At 42.6% G+C, this 25,909-nt stretch overlaps 1 protein-coding gene across 1 annotated transcript; it reads left to right on the plus strand.

Annotated features, from left to right (window-relative positions):
- The first annotated feature begins 15,753 nt into the window (after positions 1-15,753).
- On the plus strand, positions 15,754-23,112 carry LOC135397822 (uncharacterized). Its single transcript, XM_064629375.1, has 4 exons — positions 15,754-16,061; positions 16,529-16,656; positions 17,878-18,015; positions 19,652-23,112. Exons 1-4 carry the CDS (start codon positions 15,878-15,880, stop codon positions 21,926-21,928), a joined length of 2,727 nt encoding a protein of 908 aa, XP_064485445.1. The 5' UTR covers positions 15,754-15,877; the 3' UTR covers positions 21,929-23,112.
- Positions 23,113-25,909: the final 2,797 nt, after the last annotated feature.

The following is a 25,909-nucleotide window of genomic DNA, read 5'->3' on the forward strand; positions in this document are numbered from 1 at the left end:
TTTTTTAAGTCAAGCACAAGTGCGCGCAATTTTTCGCTGCTCTCTTCCTCAAATCACCGATTTTACGCAGAAGAAAGTCGCATGATACAGCTGAGAAGAGGGTTTCTCTGATTGTTTGTTAGATGTTGTTAGGAGCTCGGTATGTTGAGGAAGTCAGCTGTTAAAGGTATCCGTGAAGAAATGCTTGCATCTGAGCACAGGATAGGAATTCCTGAAGCACGGCACCCTCAGTGTAAATTAATTATTTTGGATGTGAGTCTGCTTCACTGCATGACAAGGCTGAAATGGGAAGAGAGAAAAAATTGGAGCGCTTCTTTAATAGCGATCCAATTAATAGGGTAATTATAGTTTCCATAGAAAATAGAATTTTAATAGGCTCCTAAAATTATAGTTTTGTAGTAGTTTTTCTAAATTGCAATGCAATAATCATGGGAATGCCATCATGTTCCCGTAAAGGCGTTCTGTCTAGTCCTCCGTCGAGCGCGAATGGAACTTTGCCCCCCCCCCCCCCCCGGCTTTCGCGCCTTTTTGTTCGCAGGTGTAGCCTCAGACAATGAGTATACGAGCATAGAAAGGTCGTGTACTACATAAGCCTGGTGAGGATGTTGAGTGGACTCACTTATTATTTTAAAAGAGCAGTGGTAGTTTACTGGTGTGCTTTTTTGTTGAATTTTAATGTAAGAATGAATATCATTAAGAGGAGGACAAAGGAAATAACCTTGCGATTCAATAAATAATAGGAGTCTTTGTCTTTGCCGCTGTCTTCTTCAGGCAGGATGTGATGACGTCACGCAGTCTGTAGCAATGCATTGACCGTTACTGGAAAAAAGTGTAGCAATAGAAAAATGGTATGTATTGTCCTGGACGGATTTATGATGAGCACTGTTTTTGAATAAGAGGAGTGCGTGTGCTTAGAAATAGTTTGATGTTGGTTTTTTGCTTTGTTCAAGTGTTTCTCTTTGCTTTTTCCCCCTTATTGTCTGACAAACATGCGCTGACATGCCCTGGCCTGTTCTGTCATGTTTTCCTTCTACATGTAGTTTTTTTTCTTTTTGACGAGGAATATTCTTGACGATAGTGCTGCCTTGAATGGGAGTAGTGCTATTCTTAATAATTCTGTGATTCATTTACTTCAGAGAGTAACCGCAAGGGGGACAGGTGCATGGCTTTATCCAGTCGAGGAACAAAGCGACATTATTCAGTTATCTGCCAGGCTCTCGGAAGGGATGGACATGTCTCGATTAGCTCGTTGTATGTAGGCATTGAAGGTGTTAGGATATTTTGTTCTTTTGAAAGTCTAATTTAGTAAGACTTTGGGAAGGAAATGCTTAATTCCTACAATCTCCTCTCATGTATGGTTCTCTTCTGCAATAGTTCCCTATGCAATCATTATAGTTGAATAAAGGAAATAATCTTGGGATAGTGATTCAATAAGTAACAGGTCGCCTGTCTAGAGCGTAAGCGTCCTTGAGCCACGCACCTGCATGATGACGTCATACCGCGATACTATTGTTTCAGGTTGACCTTGTCTAGAGGATCATTAGTGAAAAAAACAGTGTAGCCCTGAGACAATAGGATGACGTCACGACCAATGAGAATGGCCTGCAGGGGGCGCAAGGATTCACTTCTGTAGAGGACGATGGTTTTCCTCTACATGAGCCCCGACCGGCGATGATGGTATGCCACGGAGAGGCGATGACGGTGGCCTATCTCCATGGCCGCGCCGGTGGAACTGAGGCAGGTGCTTCAGGCGCGTGGCCATCTTCGTCATTGTCCACGGCCCGCTACAGTGCTCCCCTCCCCATACGCGGAGCGGCGAGAAAGAAGAAGAATGGTTAACTGCGTCTACACCGGAGGGAGAGAGCGAGAGCGGCCGTGGATGACGTGCACTACCTGACGAATTCGTGGTACAGCAGAATACCCGTTGCGTGAAGCTCTCGATGAGCGAGGCAGATGAAGGGCGAATCGTTGGGCGTCAGAGTCGTGGCCTGGGGCGCCGCAACCGGCACGGGAGCGTGAGCTCATAGGGTCCCAGGAAGTGATGCTGCGTACCCGTGAGGACTGCCGTGAAAACTGCCGAGACGCCGGCTAATGCGGGCCGTGGCGTCGGCGGCCGCGACTGCCGAAACCGGCAGGCGACCACTTTGCTCTGTTGTCGCGGCCGGCTACGAATGAGCGTCGAAAGGCGGAAAGGAAGTGGCCGGTAGTGAGTGTGCCGGGGTCCGTGCACAGCGCAGGGCGGTCCCCGGGATCCGTCAAGCGATGGTCGGTTAGAGGATCGTATGACCAGTGACCGGTTGGAGCGTTGCATGGGCGTCCGAATCGGTGCCGTGGAGGGGGGCGGTACGTGAGCGTCGGCGCCTCAGTTGACAGGAGAAGGGCAGTCGTGATGCTGTCGTCGTGAGCCGGACGGTGAAATGCTGCACAGCTGCAGAGATGGGCGGGGCCGTGCTGGACGGTGAGGCCGCAGGTGGAAAGGCGCCGGGTACGTTAACGGCGTGGTTTGCTGGCGGTGGGTCCATGTATAGAGCGCTGTGGTAGTGCTCATCGAAGGCGTCGTCAGGAATTTGGGATAGTAAAGAGCCGAATTGCTCCGAACATGGTGTTCGTTGTTCGGGTCACCAAATGTAGAGGATGATGGTCTTCCTCTACATGAGCCCCGACCGGCGATGATGGTATGCCACGGAGAGGCGATGACGGTGGCCTATCTCCATGGCCGCGCCGGTGGAACTGAGGCAGGTGCTTGGCCATCTTCGTCATTGTCCACGGCCCGCTACACTTCTCTCTTGGACACTGGCGGGTGTAGACACATTAATTCTGATCCTAGCAATTGCGTTGATCATCAGTGGAAGAGCGTAGCTTAGGTGGCGTTCTGTCTGCCTCTGATGGGGTGCGGATGTGTGGTTCGTCACTGGTGAATGGTGTTCGACGATGCAGGTGGATTTTGTGACGAGCGGATTTACAATGAGGGAATGTAGTGTACGTGTCCGATGACAGTGAGTGTCTTTTCACTCTGTTCAAGTGTTTGTTTTCCTCTGCTGCCCAACAGTCGTGCGATTTGTCCTGACGTGTTCTGACATGCCCCGATATGCATGCTTTCCTTTGTTGACGCTTTGTATTTTTTCTTTCTTGACAAGGAACATTCGTCTTGACGATGTCGATAGTGCCGCCCTGAATGGGAATAGTGCTATTCTTAATAATTTCGCGATTAAATTAGTTCAGAAATCAACCGCAAGAGGGACAGATGCATGACTTTATAGAGGAGAAAAAGCACTCACACGACTCAGTTCTGTGCCTGGCTGTCAGATAGAGTAGACGCATCGTTCTGCACTCCTTGTTGCCCGTACTCTGTGTTGATTTGTTGAGTGCCTAGTCCTCTTATTAGCCATAGATGGAGTTACGTGTAAGGATATTTTGTTCTTTGGCAAGTCTCATTTAGTAAGACTTCGGAATTCCTACGATCAGCTTTCATGCATGGTGCTCTTCTGCAATAGTTTCCTATTCAATCGTTATAGAAGAATAAAGGAAATAATCTTGGGATAGTGATTCAATAAATAATAAGTCGCCTGTCTAGAGTGCACGCGTCCTTGAGCCACGCAGGTGCATGATGACGTCATGCCATGGCTTCATTGCAGATTGACCTTGTCCAGTTGTGTCGACTGTGTGAAAAAAAAGCAGGGTAGCCTTGGGACAATGTGATGACGTCACGACCAATGAGCAACGCAAGAAGAGGGCGCAGGAATGCTCTTCTCTCTTAGCCTCTCGCAGGTGGTCGCCGCAGGTGGCGGTAGGAGCGCGCAGAGGGCGCTAGGAGCGCGCGCGCATGCGTAGCACCCGTAGAGTGGCGCTCACGTCAGTCCAGCTCTGGCTCTCGTGTGGAGAAGACTGCGCTCGGTCGCTCCGACGTCACTTGATCCCTGGCTGTCGACGAGAGCGGACGCTCCGTCGTAGCAGGGAAAAAGGTGAGTCTGATATCTGATGTTTTTTTATTTACTCATGCAAAAAATACATGAATACTGAGTGCCTGGCAAAAAGCAGCAAAGCTGCTTGACAGAGGCCAAGGACCCCAGTGACAATGCGGCAGTTGCAATGGAGAGTTGCGGATGCACGAAACAAGGAAAGCATAGAGGAGCACTACGTACAGAGAAAAGAAAAAAAGGAAAACAAAGAAGAAATACAATGCAATAAAACAATACGATGCACACAGCACAAACTACCTAACAGATATTCGACTAGAATGCACTATGAAAAAAGAAAAATACATTGCAAGGACAACGATGCCATAGCCAGATATAAGGATCATAACATTTGCGACATTATGCATAAGTTAATATGTTCCATCTATTGTTTGGCCAGGAAGTTTTTAATTGATTGAGTGACACGGGGTTAGCCTCCAGGACCATGTTGGCTCGTTGTAGTTCATTGAGGATAGTAGGAAGTGTTACTGTTAATGATTGTGTGCCGTAGGACGTGCGATAAGAGGGTATTATCCATTTGTTGGCTTCATGAGTGGGATAAATATGGGCGCATTTCATTAGGTTCGCCAGGGAAAGAAAATATTCACCGTTATATTTTAATGCTCTTTGGTAAAGTTTACAGACTATGAACGGGTAAAGTTGTGACATTTTAAGTATGTTGAATTTGGAAAAGAGGTTGTCTGTGTGGGCATCATACGGAACATTTGCAACTGCGCGAATAGCTCTTTTTTGCAGCAGAAGTAGCATCTATGTATTTGTCCACGTTGTGTTACCCCAAACTAGGTGACAACAATTAATATGTGACATAACTAGAGAATTATATATCAATAGCTTCACTGATGTAGGGAGGTAGGAGCGATTCTTCGTCAAGACACCAATCGCCTTTGATATTTTATTTCTCACTTCCATTACGTGATCATTCCATGTTAATATGTCGGAAAACGTTACACCAAGAATTTTTACAGACCGGGATAAATTCATAACATTGTTATTCATACTGATTGTTAAGGCGGTATGGCAAGTTTTGTTTTTGGGCCTGAATAACACTGCTTTGGTTTTACTGTGGTTGATGATGATACTGTTATTTCTTGACCATGTACAAAGTGCAGTTATGGACTCGTTAGCAAGTATATTTAACTCAGAAATGTCACGATGCGAAATAAAAAGACTTGTGTCGTCTGCATATATTACATATTGAGTGTTAGTGCCAGTGGTCACAATGTCATTTATGTATATATTAAATAGCATTGGCCCGAGAATGCTGCCTTGTGGGACTCCTGTACTTAGCTTACGTGTTGTGGACCGGTTTTCCTTTATTTGAACGAACTGTCGACGGTGGCTTATGTAAGTTTCAAACAGACGGAGAGCTGGCCCACGAATACCGTAGTGCGGCATCTTGTACAGGAGCAAGGAGTGGTCTACCAAGTCGAAGGCTTTAGAAAAGTCCACAAGGATGCCTAACGTGTATAATTTGGATTCAAAATTTCTTAAGAGGTTTTCCTTTATTGTTAATAGAGCTGTTTCAGTGGATCGGTGTTTACGAAATCCGTGTTGTGAACTTGTAATACATGCGTGTTTATCCATGAACGACGCCACCCTAGTGAAAATTATGCGTTCTAATGGCTTAGACAAGACGGGGAGTATCGAGATAGGTCTATAATTGGACAAAACATTCATGTCACCTTTTCTATGAATAACGGTAACCTTGGCAATTTGCATATTTTTTCGGAAACGTTCCAGTGCTTAAAGCCAAGTTATATATGTGCGTCAAGGCGTGAGTAATCATATCAATGACAAATTTAATAGGTTTAAGCTGCACGTTGTCACAATCGCGTGCGTTACTATTTTTGAAATTCAAAACAGTTGACAACACTTCGCCTTCGCACGTTGGTGAGACAAATAAAGACTCGTTAACGGTGTTTTCTAATGGATATTGAGAACGTAATGGCGTCAAATTCATAGATTGTGTCAAGTTGCAAAAAAAATTGTTGAATTCTTCTGGAATTTTTTCTTCACAGAACCCATTAATAACAATATCACTCACCCTGTCACCAGGATTCATCACGTTACACAGTTCTTTCCAGACCATAGCTGAGTTCGTATTAGAGAATCGATGACGGTAATATTCTGCCTTGGCCTGTTTAACAGCACGGGTGACGCTATTACGATATATTTTGTAGGAACGAAACAATTCAAGATCTCTTGTTTTTACAAACTTTTTGTATAACCTGTTCTTCCTACGTATCATGTGGAGCAGTGCTGCCGTAATCCAAGGTTTCCGCGCACGCAAGGAAAGCTTTATGCGCTGTGTAGGAAAGTTACTATGATAAATCGGCAAAAGTATTGACATAAAGTTGTCGTATGCTTCGTCAGCAGAAGTGGAAGCAAACACAGAGTTCCAGCCAACGCTTAGCAGTTGTGCTCGAAAACTACACAGTTCAATATCGCCTATCTTTTGTGTGATGTAGTAATGCGTTATCTTTTGTTTTTGATTTATCCGTTTGGCAAGCATCAAAGTTGGCATGTGATCACTTATGTCACTACATATGACTCCAGCGGTGATGTCATCAGGAATTTGGTTTGAGATGAGGAGGTCAAGAAGACTGGCAGAGTTGGCTGGTTACCCGTGTTGGGTGTGTGACTAGATTCCCACAATTCCCAAGCAGCACAATGTACTGAAAGTCGAGTGCAATAGGGGCGGACGGTATGTGTCTTATCAATGTTCTTTAGCTTCATGAGTCTGTTCAAGGCCCTCCACCTACCCGTCCACCCCTGTTGCACTCGACTTTCAGTACATTGTGCTGCTCGGGTTGTAGGATTGTAGTAATGTAACAAAGTCACAAGTTTGTTTGTTTTATCCATGATATCAATATTGAAGTCACCACCCATATATAGATTATACATATTATCAGTACACATTTGAAGTAGGGTCTCTGTTACACCAAAGAAGGTTGGGTAATCTCCCGAGGGTAACGATAAACTACGGTGAAAATATCGCGATTACATTTGATAACCAGTATTTCAATATCATTATTACAGGTAAAGTCATTCATTATTTCGCATTCGAAACAATCTTTAATTAAAACTGCTACTCCACCACCTCGCCGTGTTGGGCGATTAACAAAGAAATGTTTATATCCCATAGGTGTGAACATTTCAGCACTGTCTGTATACCACGTTTCGGTTAACATTATGACATCGAAGATACATGCCAGGCTGTCAAAAAGGGTATGTAGCTTGTCATTTTTTGACCTGGCGCTTTGCGTGTTCAGGTGAAAAATCGATAACTTATCATGTTTGTTAGTCGTGCGACTGAACTCGTCTGGAGTTAAAAACATAGAAGGTAAAAGAAAAAGAAGTACATATACGTGCCACATACATCGCACTTATGCGACCGAGCTCAGTTCACTTTCAGAGGCAATATGTAACACTGGGTGGCCATCTCCTTTACGGATTAGGATTTTACCATTGTTCACCCATGCATATTTGTAGCCTCTTTCCCTCGCTAATCCTCTTGCTCGCCAGAACAGATGTCTATTTACTCCGGTCAAGTTCTCGTTCAGGAACACAGTATGGGGGATTTTACCATCTTTCTTGGCCTCATTTAGGGATGTTTTGTTACGTAGCCAGTTTTCCTTCATCCTTCTATTCACAAAGCGGACAATTATGATAGGTATTTTGTTTTCACGACCAGGCAAACGATGTATGGCCTGTACATCATTTTCCGTTGGAGGACTTATTTTTAGTGTTGCAGCCAGGTCGCATAGAACGGTCATCAGATCTTCATTTTGTTTTGGTGGAACCCCGTGAATTTCAAGATTCAGCAGTCTGTTATACTGTTCTTCGCTGTTCAAGAGGCCCTTTAGTTGTTCTATCTCTTTCGTTTGGTTAGAGACCTTTTCTTCAATGGTTTTCGAGTCCTTCTCTATTCTGGTAAGTTTTCTTTCATTGTTTTTAACATTCAGAAGGACCTTATCGTATTGTGTAGACAGAAAATCAACAGCGTTCCGAATCTCATGCACAGTGTCCTTAATGCTTAGGAGATCATCTACCTTCTTTTTTATTTCCAACAGCTCAGTGACACTATGCTCGACGTCAGATAGCTGCCGTTTTATAGGTAGCAAATCCGTTAGCTAACGGTTTATATCTTCAAGTACACTTGTGGAAACAGAAATCATGCTTTCATTGGGTTCTGCAACTTTACCACTACGTTCTAAGCTCAGTCTGCACGTGCGACACTTCCAGTTCTCTTTGAATTGTTTACTGCGAAGTACAGACTCACGGGTTCCCGAGCATTGTGTTCCAACATGGTAACTCATTTCACAGGAAATACAAGTAATAAAGCTGTCATTTTCAGAAACCGCTTCACGACATTGCTTGCAAATATCAGGCAGTTCGGTGTACATTTTGGCAGCCAGCAGCGTAACAAGATGTAATTAGCAATACTGACTATATATCCTACCTGTAGTGACAGGAGACAAAGTTAAGCACAGTAGGAGAGCAGCTGCCGACTGCCGCAGTCTTCCAGACGGTGGGCGCTTTTAACACGATGCTGGGCAAACCGGTCCGAGGCTTGTGCAGAAACAACGTGAATCTGTGGCCGTTATCAGTGATCCTTGCGGGGAAGTTGCTAGCTGCCTGCCTTCCCAATATACGTATTGCCAATGCGTTCTGTAGTGACAGAAGACAAAGTTAAGCACAGTAGGAGAGCAGCTGCCGACTGCGAGTGATTTACCGATGTTTGCGCGTTGTTTTACCGTGCTCGTGTTAAGCCTTTTCTCGCCGTACGGGAATGTTTAGACTTGTTTAGCGGTGTCCAAGCCTGTTGACGCACGTTTACCGTCGTGTGGCTAGTGGTTCCCGCCTTGTGTTAGCCGCGTAGTGTTGTGACGCTGTGGTTAGGCCTAGTCGATTGTTATTGTAACTGCCTTTTCCCCCGATGTGTAGTGTTTTGTCCGTGCTGTTTAGGAGTAGCGGTTAGGCCCTTTCCCTGCGCTCTGGCATGCTTAGACTTGTCAAGCAGTGTTGCCATTTTTACGTGTCGCTAGTACTTTCTTGTTCTCTGTCTTTCTCGTATAGAGGTACGATGCTGACGCCATCTGGTGTGATGCCTTGGAACTAGCTTGCCACCTGCCTCTGCAACCGTCGTGCTCCAGTCGCCCGCACCGGCGTGATTTCTTCAAGATGGCGTCGTTGATTTTTAAATAAATTGTTTCCCACTGTCTGCTTCCTTTCTATCTAGTTTTTTATTTCCTACAACCCGAGTTTTACATTGAAAATCCACGACAAGTATTGCACTGAGTCAGGTTTTCCACAATTTAAAAATTTTAAAAATGTAAATGTTTTTAAAAAATTTTAAGTAATTTTAAAATAATTTAAAGTAAAAAGTGCAATACTTGCCGTGGATTTTCTGTGTAAAACTTGGGTTGAATGATTACTACTGTCAATAATTATCCAACCGTCGTCAAAATGCGGTACAGACATATATACGAACGCGAACAATAGGCCTTCGTTCCGGATGTAATACAATATCGCCGGTCGACCGTCGCGAATCAAAAAGAAAGGCAGCGGCTCAGGAATGCATGTTTGCTATACGTCCAAGAAAAACCGGTGCCGTGCTTTTGCGCAGCAGTTATGATACAGAAGGGGATTCAGTTCATTTTACTTTGATTCGATTCCACCCATACATTTTGCATGAATGCGTACGATTGAGTGGAACGTGTAAATGAGAACGTTATTCGCTACACGCTGTACCACTCATCATTTTTAACCCAGACTAGTTTACAAATGTTCATAAGCATACGACCCTTCACTAAATAGGTGAGTCGGTAATGACTCAAAATAAAATAAAATAAAATAGTCATTCCAATCGTCGTATTTTAGAAGAGACGCCAACTAAGACTCACTGTCGTCGTCGTGTTAACACTACGTAGGGAATGACAACAACAATGACGACAGGGTATTTTTTATTATTATTGATTTTGTCATGTTCAAGAGTTCATTACTTTGCGCGAATCATCGAAAATTAAAATGTCAGCTCTGCTACTGTTAAAGTCTTGAAAATGACAAAATCAATAATAAAAAATACCCTGTCGTCATTGTTGTTGTTGTCATTCCCTACGGAGTGTTAACACGACGACGACAGTGAGCCTTAGTTGGCGTCTCTACACGCTCTCTTCTAAAAATACGACGGTTAGAATGATTATTTTATTTTATTTTATTTTGAGTCATTAGCGACTCACCTATTTAGTGAAGGGTCGTGCGCTTATGAACATTTGTACAGCGTGTAACAACGTTCCCATTTACACGTTCCACTCAATCGTACGTATTCATGCAAAATGTATGGGTAGAATCGAATCAAAGTAAATTGAAATGAATCCCCTTCTGCATTTTAACTGCTGCGCAAAAGCACGGCACCGTTTTTTTTTTCTTGTCTTTTTTTTTTTTTTTTTTTTTTTTTGACGCGTACCGCAAACATGCATTCCTGAGCCGCTGCTTTTCTTTTTGGTTCGCGACGGTCGACCGGCGATATCGTATTACATCCGGAACGAAGGCCTATTGTTTCGCGTTCGTATATATGTCTCTACCGCGTTTTGACGACGGTTAGATAATTATTGACCTGAGGAATAATATGGATTTATGTGGTTGTGAATTGACTTTGGGTTTACACTTGTTCTGGCTACAAAAAATGTGAGAGCGCGTGTGCTCGTTTGTGAAGCTGGGACCCCGCTTGACAAGTAAGTTCTTTGTGTTTGCCTTTTCGTGTGATACGTGCGATAAATTTATGTACTATTGTGTGAAATATTGGTTTAAAAAGTAGGAGTAATAATCGTGTTTGCATTGCAATCTGTAGGATGCGGCGAGCGTTTTTAATAGAATTGGCTCGCGAACCTGGTGATGTGTTTGTTTTGGGCAGGCTATTTTATGACCTCTCGACGCCGGCCCTGTTGGGCTGCATTTGATATGCTTTCCTGAAGCGGTGCGCCTTGTCCTTATCGTGTGGTTCATGCATTTAGCTGAAATTCTATCAGTAGAAGTGAATAGGAGTGTTTGTTTGTTTGTTGTTCGTTAGTATATGTGTCTGTCACGCACGTAGCGATGTTCAACCTTAGTCTTATTGGCAAAAATTCAGACTTTATCGTATTATGCTGTCCGAGGTAGAAGTAACTTTCCTTGCCCGCTTAAGATAATTTGAGTATCCTTCTCCAGTGCTTTCTTTACGCAGGAAAAATTCGATTTTGTATGTAGCATTATGCAATAATTAGCCGATAGCAGAAATTAGTGTATTTTTCTCAGTTTATTAGCGTGTGCTTCGTTTTCTTTCTTTTTTTTTTTTTTTTTTTTTTTGCAGTTACAGCTATTCGAGCACAAGTGTGTCTAATTTTTCGCTGCTCTTCCCTTCTTTCACTGCTTTTACGCAGACGAAAGCCGCTTCGTACAGTTGAATAGTGTTCTATCAGGAGAAGTGGGTTTGGTTGTTTGTTAGATGCTGTTGAGTGTCAGTATTCACTTTGCTCGGTATGTTAATGGTAAGCTGTTTGCAGTTATGGGTATTTGAGCAGAAATGCTGGTACCTGAGCAGAAATTCCTATAAAGCACGTCTCCTTGTGCATTCCTGAACTGCTGTGTGTGTGTGTTTCTTTTTTTTTTCGATTTGTGACGTCATCATGGCATGTCTGGACTTGTTTAGCAGCGTCTTTCTTGTTGCAATTTTTACCCGTCGCTAGTATCTTCTTGTTGACACCTTGTGTTAGCCGGTGAGTTTCGTAGCGATGTGCGGTGACGCTGCGATTATTCCTGAGCACTCCGTCTTAAGCCTTTTCACCGCCGTGTTTCCTATGTGCTGTCGTATGTGTGGACTTGCTTAGAAATGTCTTTTTTATTGCAATTTTAACCCGCCAGAATTCAGCGTATATCTTATTAGGCTGCACGAGTAGAAGTGATTTTCCCTCATCGCGTAAGGGAATTTGTGTATACCCTTTGTGATAACGGAAGACCGATCTTCATGATAACTGTATCTGAGGGCACCCAACAGAGGGCACCGCCCCGTGTGTTGAGTTGATAAAAGGCTGCGCACTTTGCAATAAACGCTTTTTGGTTGTCACCTGCTTCACTGTGTGCGTGTTGTCTCCCTGATGCTCCGCCACCCACGCAATACTACAACACCCTTGTCCTGTCCCAGTCAACCACATCTGTCCTACGGATGTCCGGTTATTGTCCCAGAACAAACTGCCTGAATCGATGGCCTATAGATCTCCGTAGGACACCCTTAAAGGATATTTAATGTCCCAAAATTATACAATGAACTCCGGACGTCGGATGGACAGAGGACGTCGTGTGGGCATCTGTGTCTGTACACTTTGCAGTGAAATTATATTATAATTAGTGCTGCGACTTCAATAAACATTAATCTGGTGTACCTGACTGGCAAGTTAGCTTCATTGCTACTTGTGATCCCAAAATGCAGTTCATTAGCGCGACGCATTTTTAACTGGGGTGGGAGATCATGCACGAAACCGAGAGCAGCTCACGGCTGGCAACAGTGGGCAGGCGGCGGCCGTGGCGGTTGGTTTTGATCAGTGTGTCCGTCGATGACCGTGTCAGCTACACAAGTTGGTACTCGCGCTTGCTTCAGTTAAAGTATCGCTGAAGCAGCAATATTGTCACGAAGCGAAATGGGCCGGCGAGTCGTCGAATAAACAGCAAACGGTTTATTAAACTACTTGGTAGCAAAAGCACAAGAGTGATAGCTCTCTGAACACAACTGAGTCCAAAGCATGAATGCTCCAGCCTGGAGCGCACAAGCATTTAAGCGTCGCACCGAAAAGTCTAGAAACAGCACGTGCGTTTGCCAGAGAGCAGGCGACGTGTCTGGAAGCTTCTTTCTTCTTCTTCAGCATGCGCCGGGATTAGATGTACCGTTTCGTGCCTGCCCTGGAAGTTTCTCGATGATGACTCGTGGCAATATGAACGACAGGTAAGCTATGCAAAAACAAAACAGCGAGCAGGACGCAGCTCATATTTCTCTTCCGCAACACGTCAGGGAGCCAGCCGCCATATTGCTGTCTTCAAGTTATCACAACAGTTAGAAACATGAGGTACGGATACGTCAAGCAACAAACGGTGTTGGCTCAAGCGGTGGCATTGGTGATCGAGGTGGGTACTGGGTGCACCTGTCCTGTCAGAGTGCCATACATTTCGGATAGCGAAGTGTTTTCTGGTAGTATTTCCTATTTGAATGCACTTGCAGGTCGTGCTTGACGTATTTATATCTGTGTAGGTCTAGAACGACGCATGGAATTAACTGACGGTGACAAAATAAAGCTATGCTCAGTGTTGTGCTATGCTATAGCTAGGTAGGATGCTCCAGAAAATCTTAAACCTGTTCTTCTTTTGCAGTGAGGAAGTGAGAGCTGACTTCCACGCCAACTACATTCCACCAGACTAAGGGACTGTAGCACTCGCAGATGTGCCGCTTTTAAGTTTGTTATTGTGTAATAAACGTTCTCTGTTCTGTATATGCTGTCTTTACTGTATAACTATCACAAGTAAATAAAATAAAGAAATCCAATGAAATCATCTACTACCTGTAGAACCCAATAAAAGCCTGCCACAGTGTCCACAGGATAACCACAGAACAGCCCCCTACACGCCTCAAATTACCCAAAATGTGTCCTGTTCGTCGGCCAGGATGTCCTGTAGACCGGTTCGGGCGGTAACATTGAACAAACTATGTTAGTACAATTTCTATCCGTGGGAAGTTTCCCGACGTCCTGGGGACGTCTGGTTATCCGCGGTCGTTACTCGATGGGACATCCTGAGGTTGTATATGGCTCTCTGGGGTGCTTTCTTTACGCAGGCACAACGCAGCTGTGTGTATCGCATTAAGCAATAATTTTCTGATAGCAGAAATTGGTGTATTTTTATCAGTTTATTAGCGTGCGCTACGGTTTGTTGCAGTTACAGCTATTAGAGCACAAGTGCGTGTAATTTTTCACGGCTCTTTTCTTCTTTCACTGCTTTTACTCAGACTGTAGATGAGGGGAAACAGTCAGCATCCAGGTAGAGCAGAAGAAAACCGCTTTTCAAAGCTGAATTCATGAGAAGTGGGTTGTTTCTTTATTTGTTTTTGTTATATGTTGTTGAGTGTCAGTATTCACTTTGCTGGATATGTTGATGAAGTAAGCTGTTTGTAGTTATAGGTATTTGTGCAGAAATGCTGGTATCTGAGTAGAAATTCCTATAAAGCAAGTCTCCTTGTGCATTCCTGAGCTGCTGTCTATGTGTATATGCGTGTGTGTGCTTTTTTTCGGATTTGTGTACGTCATCATGGCATCTCTGGGCTTGTTTAGCAGTGTCTTTCTTGTTGCAATTTTACCCGCCGCTATAGTATCTTGTTGTTGTCACCTTGTGTTAGCCGTTGAGTTTGGTAGCGATGTGTGGTGACCCTGCTATTATTCCTGAGCTCTCCGTCTTAAGCCTTTTCCTTCCTCGCTTAAGGGAATTTTAGTACCCTTGTCCTGTGCTCTGTTTACGCAGGGACAATGCGGCTGTGTATGTAGCATAATGCAAGAATTATCTGGTAGCAGAAATGGGTGTCCTTTTCTCAGTTTATTAGCGTATGCTTCGGTTTTTTGAAGTCCTAGCACTTCGAGCACGAGTGCGTGCAATTTTTCGCTGCTCTTTCCTTTATTCACCGATTTTACGCAGACGAAAGCCGCTTGGTACAGCTGAATTCATAAGAAGCGCGTTTGTTTGTTTGTTTGTTTGTTTGTTAGATGTTATTAGGAGCTCGGTATGTTGAAGAAGTAACCTGTTTACATTTATAGGTATTTGTGCAGAAATGCTTGCTTCTGAGCGCAGGGTACAGATTTCAATGAAGCACGCCACCCTCAGTGTAAATTAATTATTTTGTGTGTGAGTCTGCTTCACTGCATGACAGGACCCGGTAGGCTGAAATGGGAAGAGAGCAAAACTTGGAGCGTTTGATTGATAGTGATCCGAGTAATCGCGCAATTATAGTTTCCATAGAAAGTAGAATTTTAAGGCTCTTAAAATTATAGTTGAGCTTATTAAAAGTAGTACGGGCTTTTTGTGATCGTTTTTCTAAGCTGCAATGCAAGAATGAAAATCATTAATATAGTAGGAATGCAATCACATCATACATCTGTTCCCGTAAAGGCGTTCTATCTAGTCCTCCGTCGTGCGCGAATGGAACTTTGCCCCCGAAGCTTTCGCGTCGTTTTGCTTGCAGGTGTAGCCTCAGATAACAAGTATATGAACATAGAAAAGGTTGTGCACTTATGTGTTACATAAAACTAGTGATGATATTGAGTGTTCCAGGGTCTCAATTATTATTTTAAAGAGCAGTGGTTGTGTACTGCTGTTGTGATTCTAATGATTGAAAGTACCATGAGTACTATGATAAGCATTTCGAGTGAAAATGCTTAATCGCTAAAATCAGGGTTCATGCGCGGGCTTTTTTTATTTTAATGTAATAATGAATATCATTAAGAGTAGGACAAAGGAAATACTATTGCGATTCAATAAATAAGGGTTTGTCTTTCCTCTGCACCTCCTCAGACAGGATGTGATGACGTCACGCAGCGGCTCTATGTTTCAAGTGGGATGGTGTTTTGGGAGCCGTTCAACTGCTGTACGTCACCCGTGACGTCAGCACACGTTCCCCTCGCCGCTGCCTCGCCGCCATCGGCAAGGAGGGGACCAGGGAGGGTCCCTCGCGGCTACTCGCGACGCCAAAGGAGCAGACGACGTAGACGCTAGACGCGGCATATTTCTTTCAGTTTGTGTGCATGTCATTCGGCGCGTTCCTTTCACTGGAGAAGCTTCGTACATCTTGATGCTGTAGTACAGCCACTAGTCTCCAGTAGAAGTGCGATATGTCGCGCGAAGCGGACGAAGAGGATATTTTGCGCAAATATGTAACAGATCTGCATAAGGACGAGCGCCAATACTGTGGGTATCTCGATGTGGAACTTTTCAATCATCTGCAACAGGATCTGCTCACCATCGGAGTCTCATTCGTGACCGAATCGTCGCAGTACAAACGCGAAAGTGAAAAAAGTAAGTATACACAATCTTCTACCAAAAGCACGGCTATATATGTATTGCACGAAAATATTTGTGCAATACGAGTGCAAAGCGCAACCATCAGGCTACTTCAGTTCTGGTATTTCTTTTACTTTTTCCAGTGCGCGTTCTCCTCCCCTCTCATTAGCGCGCACACACATTGCATAATTCAGGGCACGACAAAATGCTTGGTGCAGAACCAAATATACTTGATGTACATTGCATAAGAAACTTTTTTGCTTGAACACAATCACTGTATCAAATGCCACAAGGCTCTGTACATTTTCCTCAGCTCCAAGCCAGATTGCTAATCACATGCATGTCATTCACATTTAACAGTGTTATGATTTATTGGTAAACATAATGCACGCAGAACACAGTACGCATGTTTGGGACTGAGTAAATTCTGTTCTTTGTTGTTGTATTCTCACATGAAATGAGCCATGTTTTGATGCTTGCAGGCAAACTTGCCTTCTCAATGAATCGTGGTTCAGTGCCAATTTCCCTGGACACTCCTTTTCGTGTTCTCTCTGTGGTAGAAAAGGGTTGCCTCTTTGGTGAAAACAGGCACAATTCAATGGAACAATCTGTGAGTATTGCTTTATATAAATGTATGTCTCAGTCCAATGCTGCTTTTGGCAATGTTGTGGGCAAGACGTAGTAGGCAAAGCTTTTATAAAGCAAGCTCATCAAAATGAAAGGAAAACCACTATAAAACCAATAATATATTTAATGACACAAAAATTATGTCACAAAAATTTATTATCAGGGTAAAAAACTGGCCATGTTGGTGTCAATCTTGCACGATGAACTAGCACTGGGAGCGGTGTACCAGGGAAATAATAGAGCCATTTGAAATAAGAAAAAACGAGCCACAGCGTGTAAGCCATGCTTCTATCACCTTGTTTGATAATGAGGTAAAATTACTGAAAATGTGGGACAAGGCTAATGATGCTTGATTGGTCTGTGGATGACATGTATGTGGATGACATATTAGCCGTGTGCGTGTGATATTTAAAAGACAGTATTATGTTGCCAATAAATTCTTTTGTTGGAAGTCTAGCATCTGTCCTGTCGTGTCTTCTCTCTGTCCCGTTCCCAGTGCTAATTCATCATGCAATACATTTTAATAGTTGAGTAGAAGGAGCACATCTCTGGTAGCAGCAGCAGCATGAACAAGTGGAGCAGAAAAATGAAAATGTACAGTGCCCTGTTAACCAATTGTTATTGTTTATCATTCATCCATTCCAAGGTGTTTTATTGGTTCATAATGCATCTTTCAGGGCTTTACCTTGTGAGCTTACCCAAATTAATTACCCAAGTAATTACCCAAGTGGGTTCATTTTGTAAGATGTTAGATAACTTTATAATGTAAAAAGGTACTGTAAAAAAGAATGACACAACTTTCCCTTCATGTGAACCCTCTATATTACCCACAAAACGTTTACAGTCATTTGTAGCATAATTGTAAAGGATGTGCTCAGGAATTCAAGCACTTGTACTATTTCCAACTCTAAAGAAAATGCTGTGCAAAGAGAAACAGCTCAGTGTAAAATTTTGTCCAAGTAAACCTCTATATCAGTGCACTAATAGGTGAGATAAATATTTTTTAATTGGGTACTGTCCATCATATACTTTTCCACAAGCAGCTGCTTCTGGAAGATACATTGAGAAATTACAGATAAAAAATATGAATACTACTATAGAATACCATACCATGAAATGAAACTGAACAACACATTTTGTCACATAAATATACATACGTGGAATAAAAATCAGCAAAATGAAACCTGTGTCTCAATTGTTGCAGCCTAGTCAACCCGGCCTGTGTACAGACTGGACACCCAGTACTTACAAACAACATAAGCAAAAGCTTCAGGGAACAAAAAAGAAGGGGTGTTCTGCCAAGATGCACCTGAAGACAATTGAATTGTTTCCTGATTTTCAGGTGAGATACCATTATTTGCAAACCTAAGCCAGGTCTGCATGAAAACCAAAATTGAAAAGAAATTGTCACCTAAGATGAAGCCAAATAAAGGGCTCGAAGAATGACTGTTACGAACAAAGGACCATTAATTCTCATCAAGCTTGGATAGTACGAGTACGAAAGCAAGTGAACTATTTAAACAAAGGTGTTTTATTATGCATAAATAGGGTCTGGCTTTTTTGGGTTCAATGCCTTTCCCCTTTTAAATTTGGAATGAGATAGGGTGCTATATACAATCAGGTGTTGTCAGGTTACTTTTTTTGCTTTCGGTTCAGCAAGCGGCCCATAGTTAGAGGTGCACATATTGGTCAAACATGAATTCGTTGCGATTTAGAGTCACAAACAGCACACAATGTAACATTAAATGTGCTTCGCATAGTTTATTGTTGCACTCAAATAATATTTTCATGAGACGTGCGCACAGATTGCTGCTAAACCGTGTATGTTATACATGATACTACGTAATAAGTGATTAAAATTCGTGGAGAAATCAGGTTTGACCTGAAAAAGTCAGACCCTACGCATAAAGCATGTGCCACACAAAGTACGTCATTAGTCTTCCAACTATGCCTTCAAGGTACGCTAGTATGCACATTTTGCCTTGGTGCTCTAATAGTCGGTAAAAAATTGAACCTCTGGATGTAATAATGGGATAAGTTGACTTACCCCATTTAGTATTTTTGCTATATTAATAATATCTAAATACCAATATGTACCTGCTAAAGAAAATTATTTGGGACAGTGTTGAAATTTATTCATCTCCTACAGGAGAGTAAGAGACATCAAACACAGGCCTGTCAGTGGAACGTACAGTTGTACGGTATATATATATATAAATATATATATATATATAAATATATAAATATATATATATATATAAATATATAAATATATATATATATATATATATATATATATATATATATAGTATACAGTATATACGGCCCGTTTTTTACATACTCAGCTCAATATGTGTTGCGATGCGGACATTAACCATGACTTCCACTGGACTGGAGAGCCCTGTTCTTTCTAGCTCACATGATTGTGTTCATACTGTTGTTATCAGGGAAATGTGTGCATTCTCTGTCATATTATGATGGTCACTTGGGTAATTGTTTTCAAGAGTGCTCATTCAGCAGCCAAATTAGCTTGATCGTGATATACACACAGGTGATTTGATCCCACATATTCTTTTTTTTTTTCATTTTATTATTATTTATGTGTTTTTTGTTTTGTTTTCACTGTGCACACAGTGTTATATTGAAAAAGGGGGTAGGTCATGCTCGTGGATTTTGTTTCTTTTCTGTTAATCTGTATACCACGAAAAAATATCAACAGCAGACGCATGTACAGTACATATATATCTCTATGCCTAGGCATTTTTCATTGGCATTATTTAAAAAAAAAATGCTGTACTAGCCTTACCAAACCTTTGCTCAAGGTTTTCTCAATTGGGAGTTTTCCTACTTATCCTCTTATTGCATACAGAGGTTCAATTGCTGCATGAAACGCACATCTCTTACGTGAAACAGCATCCTGCAGATCACCGCTCTCCATAGTTCTAATGCAGTCTTCCCTTTTCATATCTATCACACAGGTAAATATCACAGCACACATGAGCCAGTATGCAATACGGGTAGCAAAGCAAGATGCACTAGCAGGGCTTTCTGATGCTCTGTCAACACAACGTCCTCTAGCATCGAAAAAAAGAATGTACTTCACCATGACAAGGATGAGCCAGCACACCAACCACGAATTTGACGAGTTTATAACTTTGGGTCAGACAGTTGATCGAAGAGTTATTCAACGAGTTAAAGACCTTGCAAGTGAAGGGGTGACATCTGTTACTTATGCACAGACATGCATCAAGTACTATGTTGAAGATGTTCTTTTTGCTGGCAAACCTAAACCAAGCAGTGATTGCAGAGCATTTTTTCCCACCAAACAGGACATTGCAAACTATATTCAAACAACCCTTCGAGAAAACAGAGCAAGCAACATAGACCAAGAAAATGTCACTCAGTTTGTCAATGCATTGAGGGAATCAGAGAGTGAATTAAGGGTATTGTTTCGACCTTATCAAAAACTTGATTATGTTCAACCACACCAGCAGAACTCTTGGCAGAACAAAAAACAGGAGGCTATGCAAATTCTAAATGAAAACACTGAATCAGTTGGAAGGAAAAGCCCTTCCAGAAGCTCAACAGAGAAAACAGACCTAGAGTTTCAGGGAGAGGAAACTTCCACCATCCAAGGATCCTATCAGGACAATGTTGAAATCACACTCCAAAAAGAATTCGAGACTACTTTATTATTCTGTTACCAGTCGCCATTCATGGCAGGCTTGCTTGAAAAGTATGGCTCAAGCGTGGTCTGCCTTGATGCAACAAACAAAACAACGGACTACCTTCTCCCTCTTTTTTTCATTGTCGTCAAGACAGCTATCAGCTACATGATAGCAGGTGCCTTCATAGTGCAATTTGAAACAAGTGCTTGCATTGCTGAAGCGTTGCAGGTATTCAAGCAATGGTGCCCAATGTTTTCCCCACAATACTGGATGGTGGACTACAGTGATGCAGAAATTTCTGCCATCAACTCAGTGTTCCCAAAAAGTGCAGTTATGCTCTGTGATTTCCACCGTGAACAGGCATGGGACAGATGGCTGCGGCGGAAAGAGAATGGTGTCATCAACCGTGAGGGAGCACTTTCTCATTTGAGAAAGCTTGCACATGCAACGACTCGAGAGGAGTTTGAGAAAGCGTACAAGGATTTATCTTCTTCGTGCTACTGGACAAACCACAAGTTTAGAAGGTACATTGAAACCGAATGGCTACCAGTATCGGAAAAGTGGGTGAGGCTCCATCGACTTGCCTTTGATACTGTAATCACAACCAATAACGGGATTGAGGCTCAAAGCAGGCTTCTTAAGGAACATCTAAAAAAGTCTGGCCATGGGAAAAGGAGCCTCTACGGACTTTTGTGCATGCTAGTGAGAGACTTTTTCCCCCAAAGGAAGGAAAAATGCCAAACAGAAAACCGAAAGCGATCATCCAAGTATCGCCTCTACCATGAGCATGTTCCAGAGTTCCTCCATAACAGACCACCAAAAGTTGCAACACATATCATGAACCGGATGCTGACAGCTGAAGATTACATGCAAAATGACGTGAAGGTGCTCATGGATGGGAACTTCTCAGTCAAGTCAAGTGATCCTACTGTATGTCACACTGTGAACTTTGCAATACCATCATGTACATGCCTGGATTTTAAAACGCATAACCTCCCATGTAAGTACTTCTGTGTTGTATTCAGGCTGTTTCCAGGAGAATGGGGCTTTGAAAAGTTGCCTGATGGTTACCGAAATGGACCTCATCTTACTCTGGACAGTATCAACACGTGTGCAACGGTGGCAGCAAACGTGATTTATTCCACAGAAGTCGAGGCACAAGCAGATGGTGAAACTGAGGCAATCGCAGACAGCAGATCAGCGTCTGAGTTATTGACCCTGCCATCCAGAAGCAACATGAGCATCGCTATAATGCGAAGAACATGCAGAGAAAAAATGGATAGATTGAGGTCTTTAACATTTTACTGCACAGATCCTAAAATATTAGAAGAGGTGGGCAACCTCCTCGACAGAGTACAAGACCTTCTTACAAGTAGCACTCCATCAACAAGTGGTGTTGTAACAAGGGCATCACCAACAAAAGGATGTTCTGGAACATCAACAAAGAAGCGCAAAATTAATAAAAGTGTTCAACTTCTCGCACTTGCACGGCGGCGTGCAAGGCTGCAAAGTAGTACGATGAGACATAGGGTTGGACAGCGTGCTGATATTTTGCGTCACACAGTTAATGTGCCACTACCACTATGAGAAAAGTTTTTTAGCTAATTCATGTGACTTGTGCACATATGTTACAATGCACTATCTGTTAGCATCTATAATTTTCTTGTAATGTAGGAAAATGTGTAAAACTATGGCATTTACATTTTCTTGCTATGTGGAACACAACACAGTTGTACTACACTCATTTCAGCTAAACAATCCAGCTGACCCTCCAAACAATAATCTAGATCTGATATTGGAATGCTAGAAATATTAGCAGATGAGCAGCAATACCAAGGTTTTCCATGAATATTGCAAAGAAAATGCCTCTTCAAAAACTTTGAAGTGCGAACTTGTGGACCAGGGTTTCACTATATAAATATTTATCCATAAAATTATAATGGCTTCATATGTACGCCATGAACACTGTCCATGTCCGTCCCTGTCCCTTGTGTGTTCTCTTTAATAATGTTCTGTGTCAACCAACATGCTCTATACCTTCTTTGCCATCTGGAAAGCAGCTGGAATAAATACAGTTGGAAGCCTATAAACCATTTTCTCATGGACACTGCCATACTGAAAGAGCTGCACCGTCGTGCCTCAGGAACATGCTGCACAAACCACAAAGAACACACCAGCCCTGTGCTTCCTCTGATATGCATGCACTTTCCTCCCTCTAGCTTTTGCTGGCTCCAAAAGTGCTGGGTGGAGGCTAGCTGGAAAATGGTGTATAGACACATTTTACATTCTTCCATAAATGAAAAACCTTCCTGCACACAATTCGCTTGTGCACTTCATCCTTGAGTCTCACACAGTAAAGGGTAACCACCAATGTTCACAGGAAATCAACCGGTTTCATTTTCAATAAATATTGCATACTTTTTTGCTCTCCCTCTGCCTACCTCAAATATGTCTTCTGTTCCTATCTTGGCCATGATCAACTATCTCTCTGAATGTTTTTTTTTTGTTCAGCCTACATGTTCGTAAACTTTACAATGAATCCATATTAACAAAAGAAAAGAAAACGAGACTAGGAACTACGAAACAGAAACACACAACAAAGTCTCAAACACAGCTGAAGATCTGTTTCTGTTTCGTAGTCTCGGGGTTTGTATTAATATGGATTTAAATCACCAGCTCGCTTGCTTTTAGCCATTCTCTCGTTACAATCAATGTTTCCTGAGAAGCTGATTCCATGCTTTGTCGCCGGTTGTTTCCTTTTTCATAACTGATTTCATCTATTTAGCCCAATGTTTGAGTGGTTGTGTGTAAATGTCCTACAGCTGTTGTTTCTGCATAGGAATCACTCCTCCAGTGGTGTGTTCCTCTTTTCCAAGCTGTATGACAGAGTTGGCTGCCTCTTGTTTTATCATTTCCAATCTTTTGCTCAAGTGTACCAAAACAAGCCTCTGACATAGTGTCATGACTGATGTAGTTATCAAGTACTTTAACTATGTAGATGGTACCATTTCCTTGAGCTTGAGGGGGTGACATGGACAGACACACAAAACTACCATATCCACCTCCTCAAGCTCTAGGAAATGATACCATCCACATCGTTATACCAGCTTGCTTGTCCTTTAATACTTTCTTCATGTTTCAACTACAGACTTTAAATTCCTTTTTGGTAGTAACTCATAACTGGAACAATAATGAAAGTTCAAGACTACACAAGTCAAATGGCATGGTGTTGTGTAAACCAGTCTGTATTGTTGATGATGACGAGTTAATGTTTAATGCTGCATAAGCAACAAGAGTCTGTATTGTAATATTACAGGTCACAATCCTGAAAATAGACAAAAGGCTGGGAAGACTCATGTTTATTCCTTAAAAGCAACTACCATGTAAAAAAACAATAAAATTTTCTACGTTTTTCGGAACCAGTCCTGGTTCCATCTTCAGGATGAAATGACTTGGCTGGGATAACATTTCGATGGGAGGCCCGAGAGATTTTTGTTTTTTTATGTTACAGTGCAGGAGAGGACTAAACATGGGTCACAATCCATTGTAAATGCTTCCATGACTTTCTTTCCCATCATAACTTTGGTGTAACAGGATGACATGCAGTTGCAAATTTAAAACGAGCACTACATGATAGATACAGGGTGTTCAAAATTAAGCTTTCACTAGCACTTTATAAATAGGCGAACAAAAGCAAACTGGGGCTACTTTTTCTGCTCCTTGAGTAAGAAACAGGTGCTACATAATTGCTACAGCACCGGTTTCTTACACAAGTAGCGTAAAGTTATCATCTGGTTTCCTGTCATCGCTGTGTTTGCGTGAAAGCTTAATTTTGAACACCTTGTATTTTGCAGCTGGAGTCACGCCGCAAAACTCAGTTAAGATCTATCTTATGTGAACTTCTAAAATGACAGTAAAAGCATTTCCTCTCTTCTTGGTAGCACTTATGTTTAACCAGTGGCGTAGCCACGGGGGGGCTAGGGGGGGCTCGAGCCCCCCCTACCTGCCACGGACCGACCCACACAAATCGTGCAAATCCAAGGACATAATACTATATGGGGGGGGGGGGGACAGTGTGACGATCGCGAAAGTTCTTGCAGTTCATGGCGTCTATCTAAGAAGCACTCTTGAATGGTTTTCAAAGTATGAGCTTTTCAAAATACTTCCAATCTCGTGACACCACCTCATTGGTCATGACAGCCTATACATGTAATCGTACTGTGAACGTCTAAATCAACTATTTTCGTTCCTTTTTTTAATCCTCAGTTTGCAGTGTGCACAAGTATGTGTGTGTTGTCGACACAGGATCAGCCGGGGGGGGCGAGTTTTCGTATCCAGCCCCCCCCCCCTACCTTGGAGGTCTGGCTACGCCACTGTGTTTAACACATGACCATAAAATCTGCAAAAGAATTCGATACCCAGCTGTGGCTATGCACAGTATAAGAGCGTGGGATACCTTCACTTTTGCATGGTTTCCCAGTTCGTAGCGAAATTGACTCTCGTTTAGTCAATTGTGTGTCACCAAATAGCGGGACATTTCATTATTACAGATTACTAAGATTACTATCTTTCCACTACCCATGAAATACGGAATATTTCCTTCAACTGAGATCCTACTTCAGAAAATAGTGCATTTCGCACAATCCCATGCAATGAAAGCAAACAAGACGCGATGAAACTCCCCATTCATCATCTCAAAATAAAGTTGTTCAAGACGCTGCATGAATGTTCGAGTGGAGGAAAGAAAGCAAGTGCTTATGCTCGTACTTCCACTGCGAAAGGACTAATGCATGTGTTAACCAGCACTGTTAACGATCACTCATCACTGTCCACATCGTTTGCCACTTTGTACGAAAGAACCAACGGACCGACGACGGGCGGCGACATACCACGAACAAACGAGACGAACCACGAGGACGAGAGCAAAAAAAAAAAAAATACTCTCCTGCTGCTTAGGAGTCACGTGACACTGTGACGTACCGCACTTGAGCGGCTCCCAAAACATCGCCCCCAGTACCCGGTACCCGCCCGGTACCCAGTCAACACACATGGTTGACAGAATGTAAAATCCACGTTGAATATCGTTGAACAATGTGAAACGTGAATTGCGAACCTGAATTTCACGCAGATTTTACGTAAAATTTCAACATGCGAATTGTAATACAGGAATTCAACGCTGATTCAACACTCATATACCAACAGTGGAATGGAGCACGTTATGACAGCGTTGATACTTACGCTGGAATTTAACGTAACCGAAAACGTAGAACAAACAACGTTGTTGCTGCACATGTTTTACTTCAGGATTTGACATGCAAAGTGTACACGCAGAAACCACGATGATTTATCATACATAAAGCAACTGCATTATCCAATCCAATCCCATCCACGATCCAGTTCAAGTTCGTTCTTTTCAAAGCGAGGATCGGGGAAGCCGCATCAGACGCCATTCTCCTCAGATCGTAACCGCCATTAACTGATGTTGGCGTTTCAAGTTTATTTCGCTTTTGCGGCTCCTTCTTCCTTGTTTCGTGGCTTGTTTTGGTTTCGAACCGGGTTGTGCTGGTG

This window comes from Ornithodoros turicata, chromosome 6 (genome assembly GCF_037126465.1).
Source record: "Ornithodoros turicata isolate Travis chromosome 6, ASM3712646v1, whole genome shotgun sequence".
Taxonomy (NCBI): Eukaryota; Metazoa; Arthropoda; class Arachnida; order Ixodida; family Argasidae; genus Ornithodoros; species Ornithodoros turicata.

Coding starts and splice junctions, on each gene's coding strand:
- LOC135397822 (XM_064629375.1), top strand. CDS start 15,878: ATGTCGCGCGAAGCGGACGAAGAGGATATTTTGCGCAAATATGTAACA. Junction 16,062..16,528: donor CAAACGCGAAAGTGAAAAAA/GTAAGTATACAC, acceptor TGATGCTTGCAG/GCAAACTTGCCTTCTCAATG. Junction 16,657..17,877: donor ACAATTCAATGGAACAATCT/GTGAGTATTGCT, acceptor CAATTGTTGCAG/CCTAGTCAACCCGGCCTGTG.